At 37.8% G+C, this 14,024-nt stretch overlaps 1 protein-coding gene across 4 annotated transcripts in view; it reads right to left on the bottom strand.

Moving 5' to 3' along the window:
• Positions 1-14,024, bottom strand: part of RALGAPA2 (Ral GTPase activating protein catalytic subunit alpha 2) — a 291,465-nt gene that overhangs the window by 216,771 nt on the left and 60,670 nt on the right. For all 4 annotated transcript variants that reach the window (XM_039874353.1, XM_039874357.1, XM_039874355.1 and 1 more), the window contains exons 8-10: positions 11,188-11,326; positions 9,410-9,609; positions 2,290-2,517 (exon numbers count right to left, since the gene is read on the bottom strand). In XM_039874353.1, coding sequence (XP_039730287.1) covers positions 2,290-2,517; positions 9,410-9,609; positions 11,188-11,326 — 567 coding nt within the window. The remainder of the gene's footprint in view (positions 1-2,289; positions 2,518-9,409; positions 9,610-11,187; positions 11,327-14,024) is intronic.

Below are 14,024 nucleotides of genomic sequence, written 5' to 3'. Positions count from 1 at the left end.
CATTACCATCCATGTGTGCAACAAGCATCACTATGGCAATATTAATGGAGGAAATAGCGTAGATTTTTAAATCATGGACTATTATAATAAAAGAATGTTCTGGCAGCATGATATCTACAGCGCAGATTAGAAAGGGATGACAAAGAAGGTGTGGGGCTCCAAAGAACATGATGCTAACTATGGTCAAAGGAAATGGAGATAAAGGTAGTGAGAAAGCCTCCTGCGTGACTTGGCCAGTGATGGCTCACAGGAGAAGAAGGAGACAAGGAGCTCAGGAGGGTTAAAATTAATAGCAGTCAAATATGTGGTGACAGAAAGAAATCTAACTATGGACGGTGAACACACAATGTAACAAGTATATGCCTTACTGTTGAATTGTACACCTGAGACTTACTGGATTTCGTTAATCAATGTCACCATAAAAAAAAAATTAATTAAAAGGAAAATAATGTGAACATACTAGTTAAGTTAAAATAAATAAATAAATAAATAATGAATAAACAAGCAAGCAAGCAAGCAAGCAAGCAAGCAGTCAGTCACATCAGAAGGAGAAGTTAGATGCTAGGGAAGAAAATAAGCTAAATTTTGGCCTTGTGATCATAAAGATAACATAAGAAAGTCAGATGAGATCACAAGTGGGCATTTTAAAAGGCAAGTATGGAATTAAAAAGCAAGGTCTGGACAAAAGGCTTGATTGGAAGTCATATGCCACAACGGTTGCTAGCGCTGGAAAAGCAGTTGAAGGCTTCAAGGAGGAGAGTGTGGAGTTACAGAAGAAAATGCTCAAGTCGAGAATCTTGGTCAACTCCTGTAATTTGGGGTAAAACAAAGACTGGGGCCAAGAAATGAGACAGAGAAGACATAGTCAGGGAGCCAGGAGAACCAAGGCAGTGCTGGGCCACAGAATCAGAAAAAAATATTTTATAACAGAAATTTTAATTACAGATTAAACAAAATTTTAAGTAAACACTTTTTAGTCATTAAAATACAAAATGCAGTAAAACTTCTAGATTGTTATGAATTATGCTGGGACTTTGATTCTTGCTTGATTTTCCTTTAACAGAAGTCTCCAAAGTGGGTTGATCATCCACTGTCTGGAAATCTTGCCTCTCCATAAAAACTCTTCATAGTACACATGCATTGCTCAGGATGCATATAGGATCTGCCTCTTCTCCTCACCAATAATTGGTCTCTGCCACTCAAGGGCCTCGGCCTCTATCCTGGTGCATGGACTAAACACTATTTCCCAAACATAAACACATGCCCAAAAAAGAGCCATAATCTCTGTCTTCTAGGGTAGCAGTATCAAGACACAGGTAGCCAATGGCTCCACACTATAGAGCTGTTGCCATCTCAACTACATTGAGGGTTCTGCTTCCTCTGTCAGATGGCTATAGCTCAGAGCTTCTCCACAGCAGCACTAGTGACATTTTGGGCAGGACTGTTCTTTGTAGGGTGGGAGTTGGGTAGCTATCCTGTGCTTATAAGATATTTAACAACATGCCTGGCTGCAACCCACTAGATGCCAGTTGCATTGTCCCCAACCCCAGTTGTGAGAACCAAAAATGTCTGCAGATATGGTCAAATGTCCTCTGGGGAGCAGAATCATACCTGATTATTGCTCATGGCTGCTAATTGTTACCCCAGCCTCTGATCTCTTCTGTCTTCTTCCCTTGCTTGCACCCTGTTTTCTTATTTGCACTTCTGCTCTTCTCAATGCTTTTTCACTCACCACAGGTTCCACCATAGGTCTGTTATTTCAATGTCTTAACCTTGGCTCGTTTCTTTCTTTTCATTTACCCACCTTTTTTTTCTCATGCCATAAGTACTTCTATCATATGCGGATGCTATAGGTCTTTGTAGGGCAAGTACGACTGTTTGCAGAGAGCTCCAGCTCATTAGACAGCTCCCTAAGGCCCTGGGAATGATACCAGCCTTGGGCTCTTCTTTGTTATGTGTATCTGCTGATGCATATGCAGGAATAGCTTTCATCCTAACTACCTCTAGATTTAAAATTTGTTATGGAACCGAGGTATTTTTGGGATGATTTTGCTCAAACATAAAATTTTCCCTCCAATAGGAATTTTACAAAAGCACAGTTTAAAAATTCACAAAAGAAACAAAATCACAACACCCCACATGACAAATTAAAAGCAAGATTAGAGGGGTCATTATTCAGTCCTATAATTCAGCCCAACTCATCAATAGTATTACCTGGAGTAGTATGAGCAAAAGAACAAGAACAAAAATCTTCAATTTCATGAACTTATAAAACACACACACACTAACCTGACGAAATACTTCATTCACAAAATTGACATAACCACGCGTCGACAAGAGGATCCGCTGCACCATTTCATACACAGTTCTGTGCTCTTCTTCAATGCTACAAAGGCTAGAGCTGCTGAGTCTCCGGTCGGACAAGGTGCTGCTGTTAGAATGGTTTTTATCTGCCTCTACAGGCCCGCCACCCTCCAGCTCCGGCACTCTCTCTTGTGATGTACCACCGCCAACAGTCTGGAAGAAAGTCATTACCACAAAGGAATGATCCTTTTTGACACTCGAGAACACCTAGCAAAACTGAAGACTTGTTTTAAAGAACTCTGGTTCCCATTAACTTGACAGCTAGCTGGAATCCAGTGCTGCTTGAAGCACATAGGGCTCCAGGACCTGAACTTACCAAGTTTCCAATTCACCAACTAACCCCTCCCTGACTCAGTTACTTTAACAGGAAAACTATTAAATTATTACAAGGAGAGAGTCTGTGAAATTTTATCAACCTAAAATATGTATTTATATTTATAAAATCACAGAATATATTAATGTGTGAATGAATTTATATCATCATCACCTTTGGTCTCTACACTTCAGTACTTACTCCACAGTTGCAGAGATTTGAAAATTAAGTGGAAATTTTGAAGCCACAATGTTGGGAAGCATCATCTGATATATAAGACTAAGTGACGCCTTGCTGGAGGAGTGTCAAGAACTTCAAAGGGTATAAGAATCTTGATCTGAGTTTTATATTCAGAATCTCAGATCAAGCTTAACTAAAATATTTATAAAACTTTAAATATTTAGAAGACTTTAAGAGCACAAAGAAATAAAATAATCCACACAATGAGTCACAGTTTAACACTGGTTTCTGCTCTCCTTTCCCCAAAGAATTAAATGTCTCCTCCAAACATGTATAATTTCTCTTCATCTTTGTAAATTCCATTATTCTTTTAAGTGCCAAAATATATAACCCAAATACCACTAAAATTCTACCCACTGTGAATATTTTTTTACAGGAGTGATAAGAGTAGTACAAAATAGTAATTTCAGTAACTACCAAGGACAGGTTGAAAGCAAAACTGATATCAAAGTAGTAATCTCTAGGAGAAATTAATGGAAGATTATATTTATAATTATTTTTTCTCTTCATGCCTTAGCTATTAAGCCTACGTGGCTTATCAAAGGCACTGTCACACTGCGAGATGAGCTACCCTATAGAAATTATATCACCTTTTGATGAATCAACTATCTTGTATAGAAAGATTAAATTTCACTCATTGTTAAAAATATATGTTTTATTTTAATCTGTAAAGCATGGAGGTTGGAGTAAGGCTAATTCTTTTGCAGCTCAATGACCCGTAACTTTTTGATAAATAACTTTCATTTTCCCGACAGGCCTAAAACGGAAAGAAAAAACATATACATACATATATACGTAGCAAATTAAAAAGGCCACAAATTCTTTGACACTCCTCTGTAGAAAGGTGAAGTCATGTCCCCTCCCTTTGATCCACATGGACTCTGTGACTGTGTTAACCAGTAGAATAGAGTGGAAGAGACCTGTGCTAGTTTCAGGCTCAGGCCCAAGAGGTTGACAAATCATTACTTCTCGGATCCCTGAGCAGACAGAAAAGAAGTCCAACTACCCGGATAGACACTACATGGAAGGAGAGGCCCAGCTGAGGCCAGCCTTCCAACTGCACCCACTGAAGTAACAGGAATATGTACCAAGTTACCTTGGACCTTCCAGACCAACCAGCTGCCAGCTAAAGACCTCAATGAATGCCACATGAAGCATAAGAACTGCCCCCGAATCCTGTCCAAATTCCTGATTCAAAAAATGAAATATTTAGTATGATAAAACGGTTGTTGTTTTAAGCCACTAAGTTTTGAGGTCATTAGATAACTAATTAGGTAACACAGCAACTTGATAACTAAAATAATGTGCATAAAGAATTATGTTTAAAGTCATCCAGTCATTTAAAAAATGAGCTCTGTTATGAGCTCTGTTATCCAAATAGAACATAATAGTAGCATAGATGGATTTCTCATCATGCCATAAATTGAAAATGACAGCTTACTCTCAACGACATGAGGGTGAGGGGTGCTGACCCACCATGGAATTGAAAATCTGCATATAACTTAAGTCAACCATCTAAATGCAGATTCCCAACTGTGGATAGAAAATATATTTCTCCTGATAAAATGATGCTTTTCTTAGCCTCTTCTAGTCCACACTCCCTTCATGAAGGCTGCTTTCCAAAAATATGTACATGTTTCTATAGACATTTATAATTACAGTAAGTGACAAGAGTGAAAACAAACTGATAATCCAAGTCTATTCATTTCTTGTTTCTTTTATGAAGATTAACAGCAAGAAGATGAAAAAGATAACACAGAGAGAGGTCCATTCCCGTTCCCCACTACAATTAAGCTGGAGTTCTCAACTATTTATTTAGTATTTTTTAGTATTTGCCAGGGCTCAAGAAATTGCATGATACAGGCTACCACTTAATCCTTCCCCCAACCTTTCCTACCATCATGGCTTCCTCTCAACCTACAGCTCATACTGAGACTTGTTTATTCTAAAGGTCAGGCCCAATTAAGACAACCACAAATCAGGTGTGAAACGAGAGGATGCAACTACTATTCTGTTGGTGTTACCTGATGCCACCCACTCAATTTCCCTGTCATGATTCAACTGCTTGGTTGGGGGCATACGTTTGCCTTGGGAGGGCTTAAGAAGACAGAGAGTACTAGGGTGGTAGTCAACAAATGAGTTTGTACAATATACTAACTCCCATAGGGCTGTCAATTTGTGATATTCACTTTTTCTAGCTGTTCACCCCATAAAATACAACAATTTCAGAAAACATACAGCCCACGAATCATTATTAAAGGGCTAGTCCAGAATTAGTAAAAGTGGTACTTCAATAATGTAATTAAAGAATTATCATACAAATAAATGTGATCAACTGTCTTACAATTTCAAACTTTCTTTCTCATTCCCTAATGGACTCCTTTGGGTTCTAATGTTTAATTAATGTGCATATAGAACTGGTAAAAAAAAAAAAATTGCTGCTTAAATTTTAAAATCACCACTCTGCTTTCTCTAATGCATGTTGAAGCACTACTACCTCATACAGAAATGAATTACTAAGGAATAAATAATTCTTCACAGAAAACATTTTCAGCTGAAATGATAAACAAAGACTGTTCAGATTTAAAAGAGGAGTTGATTGTCATTGCCAACATACCATGGGATGTATGGGATGTACTTTCATTCTACCATGAATGATGCTACTGAATAAGAAAATTTGTTAAGCCAGACTCTCCAAGTGTAAAAGTTAGCTAAGTCTAGAAAATGTACTAATTCCTTTTTTTTCCTGGCAAAAAATACTATCAAAGGTATTAGTTCTAGATCAAGAAGAAGTAAGTTCACTTTGGAAAAATAACACACACATACACAAAAACTGTCACACATGACTTTTAACACAGTAATAGTGGCCAAAGTGTGAACTCTATTTGGAAGCAGCACTGACAATATTGTTTTAAAGGGCTTTTACAAGAGCAGTATATTCTTTGAAGAGATTCTGGATCACCTGACTTAGGCAGGGATGTTCACTTTACACGGGTAAAATTAAATTTTAAATTCCAAACAAAAACTTTCAGGAGACAAATGCAAATATATGTGCTTTTATTCCTGCACCTCCATTTCCAAAATTTAATATTCAATTGCTTTTTCTCATGTACAATGTAAACAAATGCAGAACACAGTAGACACATATGAGATGAGGTCTGAACCACAGCTGTAAGGCAGAGAGGGGAATACAGGAGACAACTGGTTAGCTGAATAATGAGCCCCAAAAGATGTCCATGCTCCAATCTCTGGAAACTTTGAATGTTATCTTACATGTCAAAAAGGACTTAGCAGATATGGTTAAATAAAAGATGCTGCAATGGGGAGATTATCCTGGATTTTCTGGGTGGTCCCAGTGTAATCACAAGCAGGAAGATGAGACACAGAGAAGGCGATGTAAAGATGGAAACAGAGGGAGAAAAGGTGATGTGATGAAGGGTCACGAACCAAGAAATGCAGGAAGCCTCTAGAAGTTGGACAAGGCAAGAAAATGGATTCTGTTTGTGGTAATTTGCTATATTAGCAATAGGAAACTAATATAAAAATTTATTGTGAGGTATAATAAAAGTCCCTACAGAGGTAATGACCATTTCTAGGTGCATCCATCTGCAAGGAATAGTAGCACTGGGCACAGATGGCTGTCTGCCCAGCATTTATTCCTCTTCTCTCACAGAATCCCAGGGCTCTGTGTGCCTCTTCCCAAGAAGCCCACATGACTCACAAAGGTGACCCTATCCACAGTACCAGGGGAGTGTTCCAAATAGTAAGAGTCTATCATGCCCCTTCCCCTGGGCAGTTCACACACTCAGTTTTAAGCCAATCAGTGCCTTGTTATGGTTCTAGGAGTGGACAGATAATCTAAGCTGTTGTACTCAGACAAAAGGGCAGGGCTTTGTATTTCTGGGTTATCTGTGAACATGAACAAGGAATGCAGTGCCCCATCTTCCAATCGTCAGGAAAGCTGAAGACAAACCTGCCAGCGGGAAAAGGGCAAAATAGAAAAGAAAAAACCACAGAGAATCATAGAGAGAGCAAGCCTCCATGAGTGAACCATGAGTAACCCCACTGTCAGCTAGCCTCCCCATTAGCTTTAATCATGAGATTAAAATATTTCTTTTTATGTTTAACTCAGTTTGAGCTCTGATGTCTTTTTTCTTTTAGGATGATAAGAACTATCCTAATTGATTGAGTTGTTCAGACCCCTATGACACTAAAAAAAGCTAGATAATAAGAGTAGATGACTTACAAGTATGAAGAGTCAACAAGAAGAAAAAATTATAAACTTGAAGCTGTGGTTAATCTGCTATTCTTGCTATTTATCATCATCCAGGTGAGGAATTTACTTTCAATAAATATAGGTGGTTTTTCGAGATTTTGAAACCAGGTAGGAAAGAAGTTACATTTTTTAAATACTGTTTTGAATTGCTGAAAAATCACATAGATGCAATGTAAAATTTATCAAAGAGTGTAACTGAGTTTCTTATATATAATTTGATACAAATTTTGGTCTACCTGGTGATTTTTAGTTTTTGTCTACCTGACTGGTGAATAAAGTTCTCTTGTCACAGCTCAGAATGAACTGTTTCCCTGACTGCTGGTAAAATCCAGGGGCATTTTTATTTCCTCTTCTGTGAACTTCTCTTTCATCTCCTTTGTCCATTTTTCAATTGGACTATTTTTCTTATCAATTTGTATTTTAATAAATAGTAGAGATATGAGCTCTATTAACAGCCATGATGTTACAAATGCTTTTTCACAGTCTATTCTTGGGTGTGGCTTTATGCTCTTTTGAAACATAAATCTTTTTCTATTTTTTCAAATAAAGTTGAACCTCATTTCCTCTATGGCTTGTGGGTCTTATCTGTACCTAAGACGGCCTACCACTTGCCAAATTTATACATTCCCTTAGATTTTCTCCCAAAGCCTTTATCATTTTGTTTTTATAGTTGGACCTCAAATCAATTTTGGCCTTAAATCAATCTGACATTAGTTTACGTATGTAACATGAAGCAAGAATGAGAAAGTGAGACACGCAGACATGTTCTTTCAGCTTCAGGGCTGTAGGTTAGATTAGATATTCAATGCTAGTCTCAATCTTATTCCTCTGAAGGAATAAGATTGAGACTAGCATTGAATATCTAATATATATTAGAAATAAGGAACATCTTATTTCTGTCTGGAAGTCTGTATAGTTTTTAATCCTTGAAAGTCGAATGTCTGCTTAGGTTTGTATTTGTGTAGCTAATTCTTCCTGGGACTCAAAAGCCTTTCAGTCTAAGGCATTACTTCTTTTTGCTCAGTCTGGAAGTTTTCTTTTTATTAGTTCAATTATTACTTCTCATTCTTCTCTACTTCTGACCTCAAAATATTTGCAAGGGAGGTCTGGATCTGTCCTGAGGTTTTATTTATTGTCATGGGATATTTCTTCAGAAAATAAATTTTGTTCTCAGCAGTGATTGTTACCATTTCGGCTTACCTACTAAGTTTTTATACGAAGAAATTTAAGATATTTTTAAAACTTCCTATCAGCAAGTCTTTTGTTGTTCTTGTTGTAATTGTATCTCTCTCAACTTCTTTGAAAATAAGTTTCTCCACTTCTTCTGTCAGATTTTGTCAATAGGGCCACATGCTCTGAATCTCGGTTTGGTGCTCCTCCAACAAGGCATCAATTACCCCTCAGGTGTGTGCAACTTTCACAGTTCAGGCCTAGGTCACACTGCTGGGAACTCCAGGGTATCAGCAAACCTGCACTAAGTGGATCACACTTCCTATCCCTATTCTTGTAGACAACAAAAAAAGCTCACAAAACCATGACCTTTCCATAAAGTGGCTGCTCTCTGACTTCCACAAGTGGTCCTGCTCTACCCAGCATAAAGTCCCCTAAGCTATTCAACCAGCTTTGAAAACCCCATTTGTAAACTGACCACAGCCAGCAAGAAACAGATGGCCCATACAAGAAGAGGTCTTCACCTAAGGCCTAGGGAGAGGCAGCCTTCTCTCTCCTCTAGGGATCCCATCATGGCTCAACCACCCTGAAATCCTGAGTGCTGATCCACCTCTTCCCCTGAGTTTCCAGAGGGCAGTTGGCAGTCTTATAGGTCCTCTTCATGGCCAACCTACATCATTCCTGAGGGCCTTCCAGGTGCTGGGGACTGATGAAAGCAAGACAGGCCCTGGTCTTATTGCTCAGAGGTTACTAGTACCAGAGTGAAGGAGAGAAAACGAGAGAAAACCAGAAGTATACACAGAACAGTCATCTCAGAATGCTTCCCTCATCCCCAAGACTGCCTTGTTATGACAATTCCAATAGAGCACAGCAAGTGCTTCTAAGTCACAGCTTCTTACGAAACCTCAGCATTACAGAGTGAGCCAATAAAATCAAGTCCTTATAACACAAACAACCTGTAAAACCCAATAAACTCAATAACCCAAATATAAGTTAGTGTGTGTTATTACATAAGTATGAAGAGATAAAGATGATGAATGACATACCTGCATGATTTTAGGCAATACATCAACTCCATTTTTAGTGTTTTGTGTTGTAGTTAAATACTTTTTTTCCAAAAAGAAAGTTACAATCCACTTAATAAAAACAACACGAGCTGCCATGAATGGAATTTTTGTACTGTAAATGTTTTCATTGTCTCGAGTTGTAGTAATATACACTGGCTTTGGTCTTAAATGGGGGATGTCTGGGAACAAAAAGAACAATGATTAGGTTAGTGAATCCTGACATCATGTAACCCCTACAAATGTTTCAGTTTTCAAGTAAATAGACATATTTGGTTGTCTGAAAAGCAACTATAATTAAAAAACTATAATTAAAGAAATGATTAAAAATGTCATTTTTTGGTAAACTCGTTTCTGATTCTGCCTTGCAATTTGACAAGACAGGGAGGTGGTGGTTGTTATGGTAACATACAGCTGTGGTACATGGCTGTGGAAAAAGTAAACTAATAACTCTTTTTAACAAATCTGAGAAATTACATGAAATTATAATAGCGAAAAATATTTTCATATATAACTAATTTAAATTTATTTTATGATTGGAACAAATGTAAAACCATGTATAGACATTTTTTCCATCATATAAGGTATTTTAACATCCAACATTACACTGATCAAATCAACTGAACTTTAGTTTTATATCCTTTTCCCTTTGGATGAATCCAAAGAAACAGAATCAGTATAATCTACTTTATGTCTGTAAGAATTCAGAGAGTCATGTTTCATTTCTGAGGTATCAGACACCACCATTTCCAAAGAATTAATTAGAAGTCCATTTCTCCTTCTTTAAATTCCATAATCAATATGAAAATTAAATTTGAGATACTACTTGCTGTAAGTCCAACTCTACTCCTAATTTTTGTACACCTGGAAGTACATGGATGAGGTAGAAAAATTCTTAGCAAATAACTTTAGTCTCAAAATATTAACAATATACTTACTATGTTTTCTATAATGAATACAAACTACTTATAAAATCAGAAACAAAATGTGAAAAAAATACCCACGGAGCTAACAAAATACATAGCCCAGTACCCTTAGAGTCAGGATTTCTACACTGTTCAAAATGTACCAGGCTCCAGCTATTTTCTCCTTGCCTGAGTGTCTGTGTGCATATATAATAAACACCTACAAACAAATGAATTAATTCGCATTCCTCAGATGAATTAATGCCTGTTATCCTTTCCCCTTCAAAATTGTTCTTAATTATTCAATTTCACCTACTTTAAAATAATAGGCAGAGGAAAACCTGCCTCACCACCACCATTCTAAGGGATGCTTCTGGTTGTCCAAATATCTGCTGCTCCATAAGCAGACGTAAGTAGTCCCTTCCAGATGAAAGATCCAGTAAAAAAGAAAGGGCATACTGTGGGAAGTTGTGTGGTCTGGGCTGACCTGCCTAGACACTAAGCAAGGTCTGGGGTCAGCACACCCCGCCTCCAGCAAGAGAAGATGTAAACAAATGCAAGCTTTTTCTACATTGAAGTATTTTAAATATTATTACACCAAAAAAAATCATGATTCATTTCAAATGATTTCTTAGTATAGAGCCACAGTTCCCCTTTATTGCTGTGAGTAGGTACATCTTAGTCTGAGTAGTTAAAAATCATTTATTAGGAAACTTTCAAACTCTTAAAATAAAGTTACCACTAAATATAAGAATAACATGGCCATTTCACCTAAAAATAATCAAAGGTCACTTTGAAAGACACTGTGCAGCTTCCCTGTGGATGTCCTCTATACATGGCTTAATCAGTACTTACCAAGTACAGGTTTGTAGATGTTTGTTAACTTAGTAAATGATGGAAATAAATGAGGAAGATAATACTTTCGAAACAATGTAAAAAGAAATTTAAAACCAGTATCTTGATTCTCCTGATTCTTCCATTCCAAGCTTGCAGCCTTTGGATAATATGTGAAAAAAGAACATATGTATATTTACATTTCAAATTAATGTATACTAAACTGAAATGTTTTATATTATTAAAATTTTTATCCCAACTTAAAAACTTGACAAATACTGATAATTATGTAATGAAATCATATTTTAAAACTCAAAAAATAACAAGAATGAATATTTCAAAACAAAATAGTAACTATGTTAAAAACAGCATTTTTATTATTAAAAAAATCACCCAACAATATCATTTCTTTTTAAACTTGCTCTACTACATGATGCTCATATTTTTTTCCACATGTTCTTTATGATGATTTAACATTCCTGTGCCCTTAAAACATCTAGTCAGGTATAATCAGGTGCTTTTTTTTTTTTAACTCTAAAAAGACCCTTTACAATAAACAGGAACTAAGGAAACAACCCCTTGCAAAGATTTCATCCAATGTTACCGATATGCAATATCAATATCAAAAGGCAAAGCTACGGAATCTTGGAAAAAGAATTCTCCTGATTAAAAGCAATCCACAGGCTAGAATAAACCAGCCCTACCAGTCTAGCTATACCTGTCAGTGGCTCTTAATACTTGTTAGACCATAGATCTCTCTAGAGCAGAGCTTCTCAAATTCCTTCATGATGCAGCCCACTTAGAAAATGATATTTGTGCAGCGTCTGAGGTAAAGGGATGAGAGGCTTTGGCTGCCCAGGGGCAAAGGAGTTCAGTATCTGTAACCTGTTAGAAGTTCTCTGGGGTGAGCTGAGGGCAAAACTCTGCTCTGAAGACTCAATCCAGTAGAGAGAAGGGAGAGAAGGAGAAGGGGATAAATGTGAACATACCATTCTGCACACAATTTAGGGGCTCACAGTCCGCATAAAACCTCTACCCATATCAATGCATCCTTCCTCTAATGGGATCCTGGGGATTTCGTGACTCATTCAAGGTCACACAGCTTATTAGTAACACATATAGAATGAAAACCCATCTCCCAACATATCCAGGTTCAAGATACTCTATGCTGATCTAGGACATAAAGAATGCCCTGGCACTTCTGAATAAATAAGAGCTCGAGATGCAGGTAGAATGGGACAGCAGAGCTAAACGCGGAGCTTCTAGACAATGACCAAATACCCCAATTGGAATCCTTGTGTTCCTGGTGCTGACTAAAGAGAACAGGGGAGTGGAGAGCTGACAAGATCACCCAGCAGGACAGAGTAGTCAGAAAGGACAACCAAAGACTGAATTGTGAAGGACAGCAGAGAGAAACCATCTCCCAAAGTAAATGGGAAAAAAGTAAAAGGAAGGAAGGAAGGAAGTCAGAAGAAAATATCAGGAGAGGACTCTCGTGAAGGAGGGACAGACACTCTCAAATCATCTGAAAGACTGGGTATGACACAAACTTAAGAGTGTCCTTCCTCTGGACTTGACCACAAGAACCCCTTCATGGTTTTGGACCTCTGTCTTATCAATGACAGAGCAGAGGCAAGTAACAGAGAGTGTCAAGGAACGTTAGGTAAGGAAGTAGACTTGGCAGAGATTATTACATCAACAAACTTGATTGTGAATGGAAGGACAGAAAATGGATGATACCCAGGAGGAACTCAGAGAGAGAAAAGTGTTCACTGAGGAAAAAGTACTCAGTAGCTTTTTTTGAATCACATTCATGCTCAGAAATATAGACCAAGGGACATAAATAACCAATTGAAACCATAAACTAATGTTTTTTTTCTGTATTCAGGTGACAAATATAAGAGGAAGGAGTATGTGACATAAAGCAGGCATATGAAATAATTACATATGCTTTCATTCAAATCTCCCTACCTGCTCTGCCTACTCCTAACCCACCCATTCAGCCTCTGGGCCTGCCTCCTCCTTCATCCTGTCTTGCTAGCACAGAGATCACAGAGCTCCTGAAACTCTTTTGAATTCCTAAGTGATAAGAACATTAGGAGCATCATTTGTCCTATTGAGGTGACTCTGAATGGGCTCCTGGATGACGTGTGGATGGAGGCTGGTCATCAGAAAGACCAAACCATGATCGGAACTTGGAATTTTCAGCCCCATCCCCACCCCGTTTCTCTAGAAAGGGGAAAAGGGCTGGAAATGGAGTTACTGACTGATCATACCTGTGAGAGGAAGTCTCCATAAAATCCCAATAGTAGGGGCTTTAGGGAGCTTCCAGGTAGGTGAACACATCGATTAACTGGGAGGGTAATGCACCTCAGCTCCATAAGAACAGAAGCTCCTGTGCTTGGAACTTTCCCAGACCTTGTCCTATGTATCTCTTATTCTGGCTATTCTGTATCCTTTATTATATTTTTTAATAAACTGGTAAACATGAGTAAATGCTTCCCTGAGTTCAGGGAGCTGCTCTAGCAAATAAATATGAGGAGGGGTTTGTGGGAACCTATGATTTTGGGGGTAACCTAGAGACCTACTATGTACAGTTAGCATCTGAATGGGATGGAAACAGTTTTATGGGGCTGAGATCTTAACATGTGGGATTGTATGCTATCTCCAGGTAGATAGTTTCAGAATTGAGATAAACTGTAAGACACCCAGCTGTTGTGGCAGAGAATTACTTGTTACAGGGAAATAACCTGCACATTTGGTGACCATAAGTGTCATAAGTGAGTGTTCTGTGTGAATGTAGAAATAATATGAGAGCAAAAGAGACACACAGATGGAGAACTAGATTTTTCACTTTA

The sequence above is a fragment of the Pteropus medius genome, unplaced genomic scaffold, assembly GCF_902729225.1.
Source record: "Pteropus medius unplaced genomic scaffold, Ma_sr-lr_union100, whole genome shotgun sequence".
Lineage (NCBI taxonomy): Eukaryota > Metazoa > Chordata > Mammalia > Chiroptera > Pteropodidae > Pteropus > Pteropus medius.
Note: the sequence above shows the minus strand (reverse complement) of the source record. Positions and strands in the feature narration are given on the sequence as shown.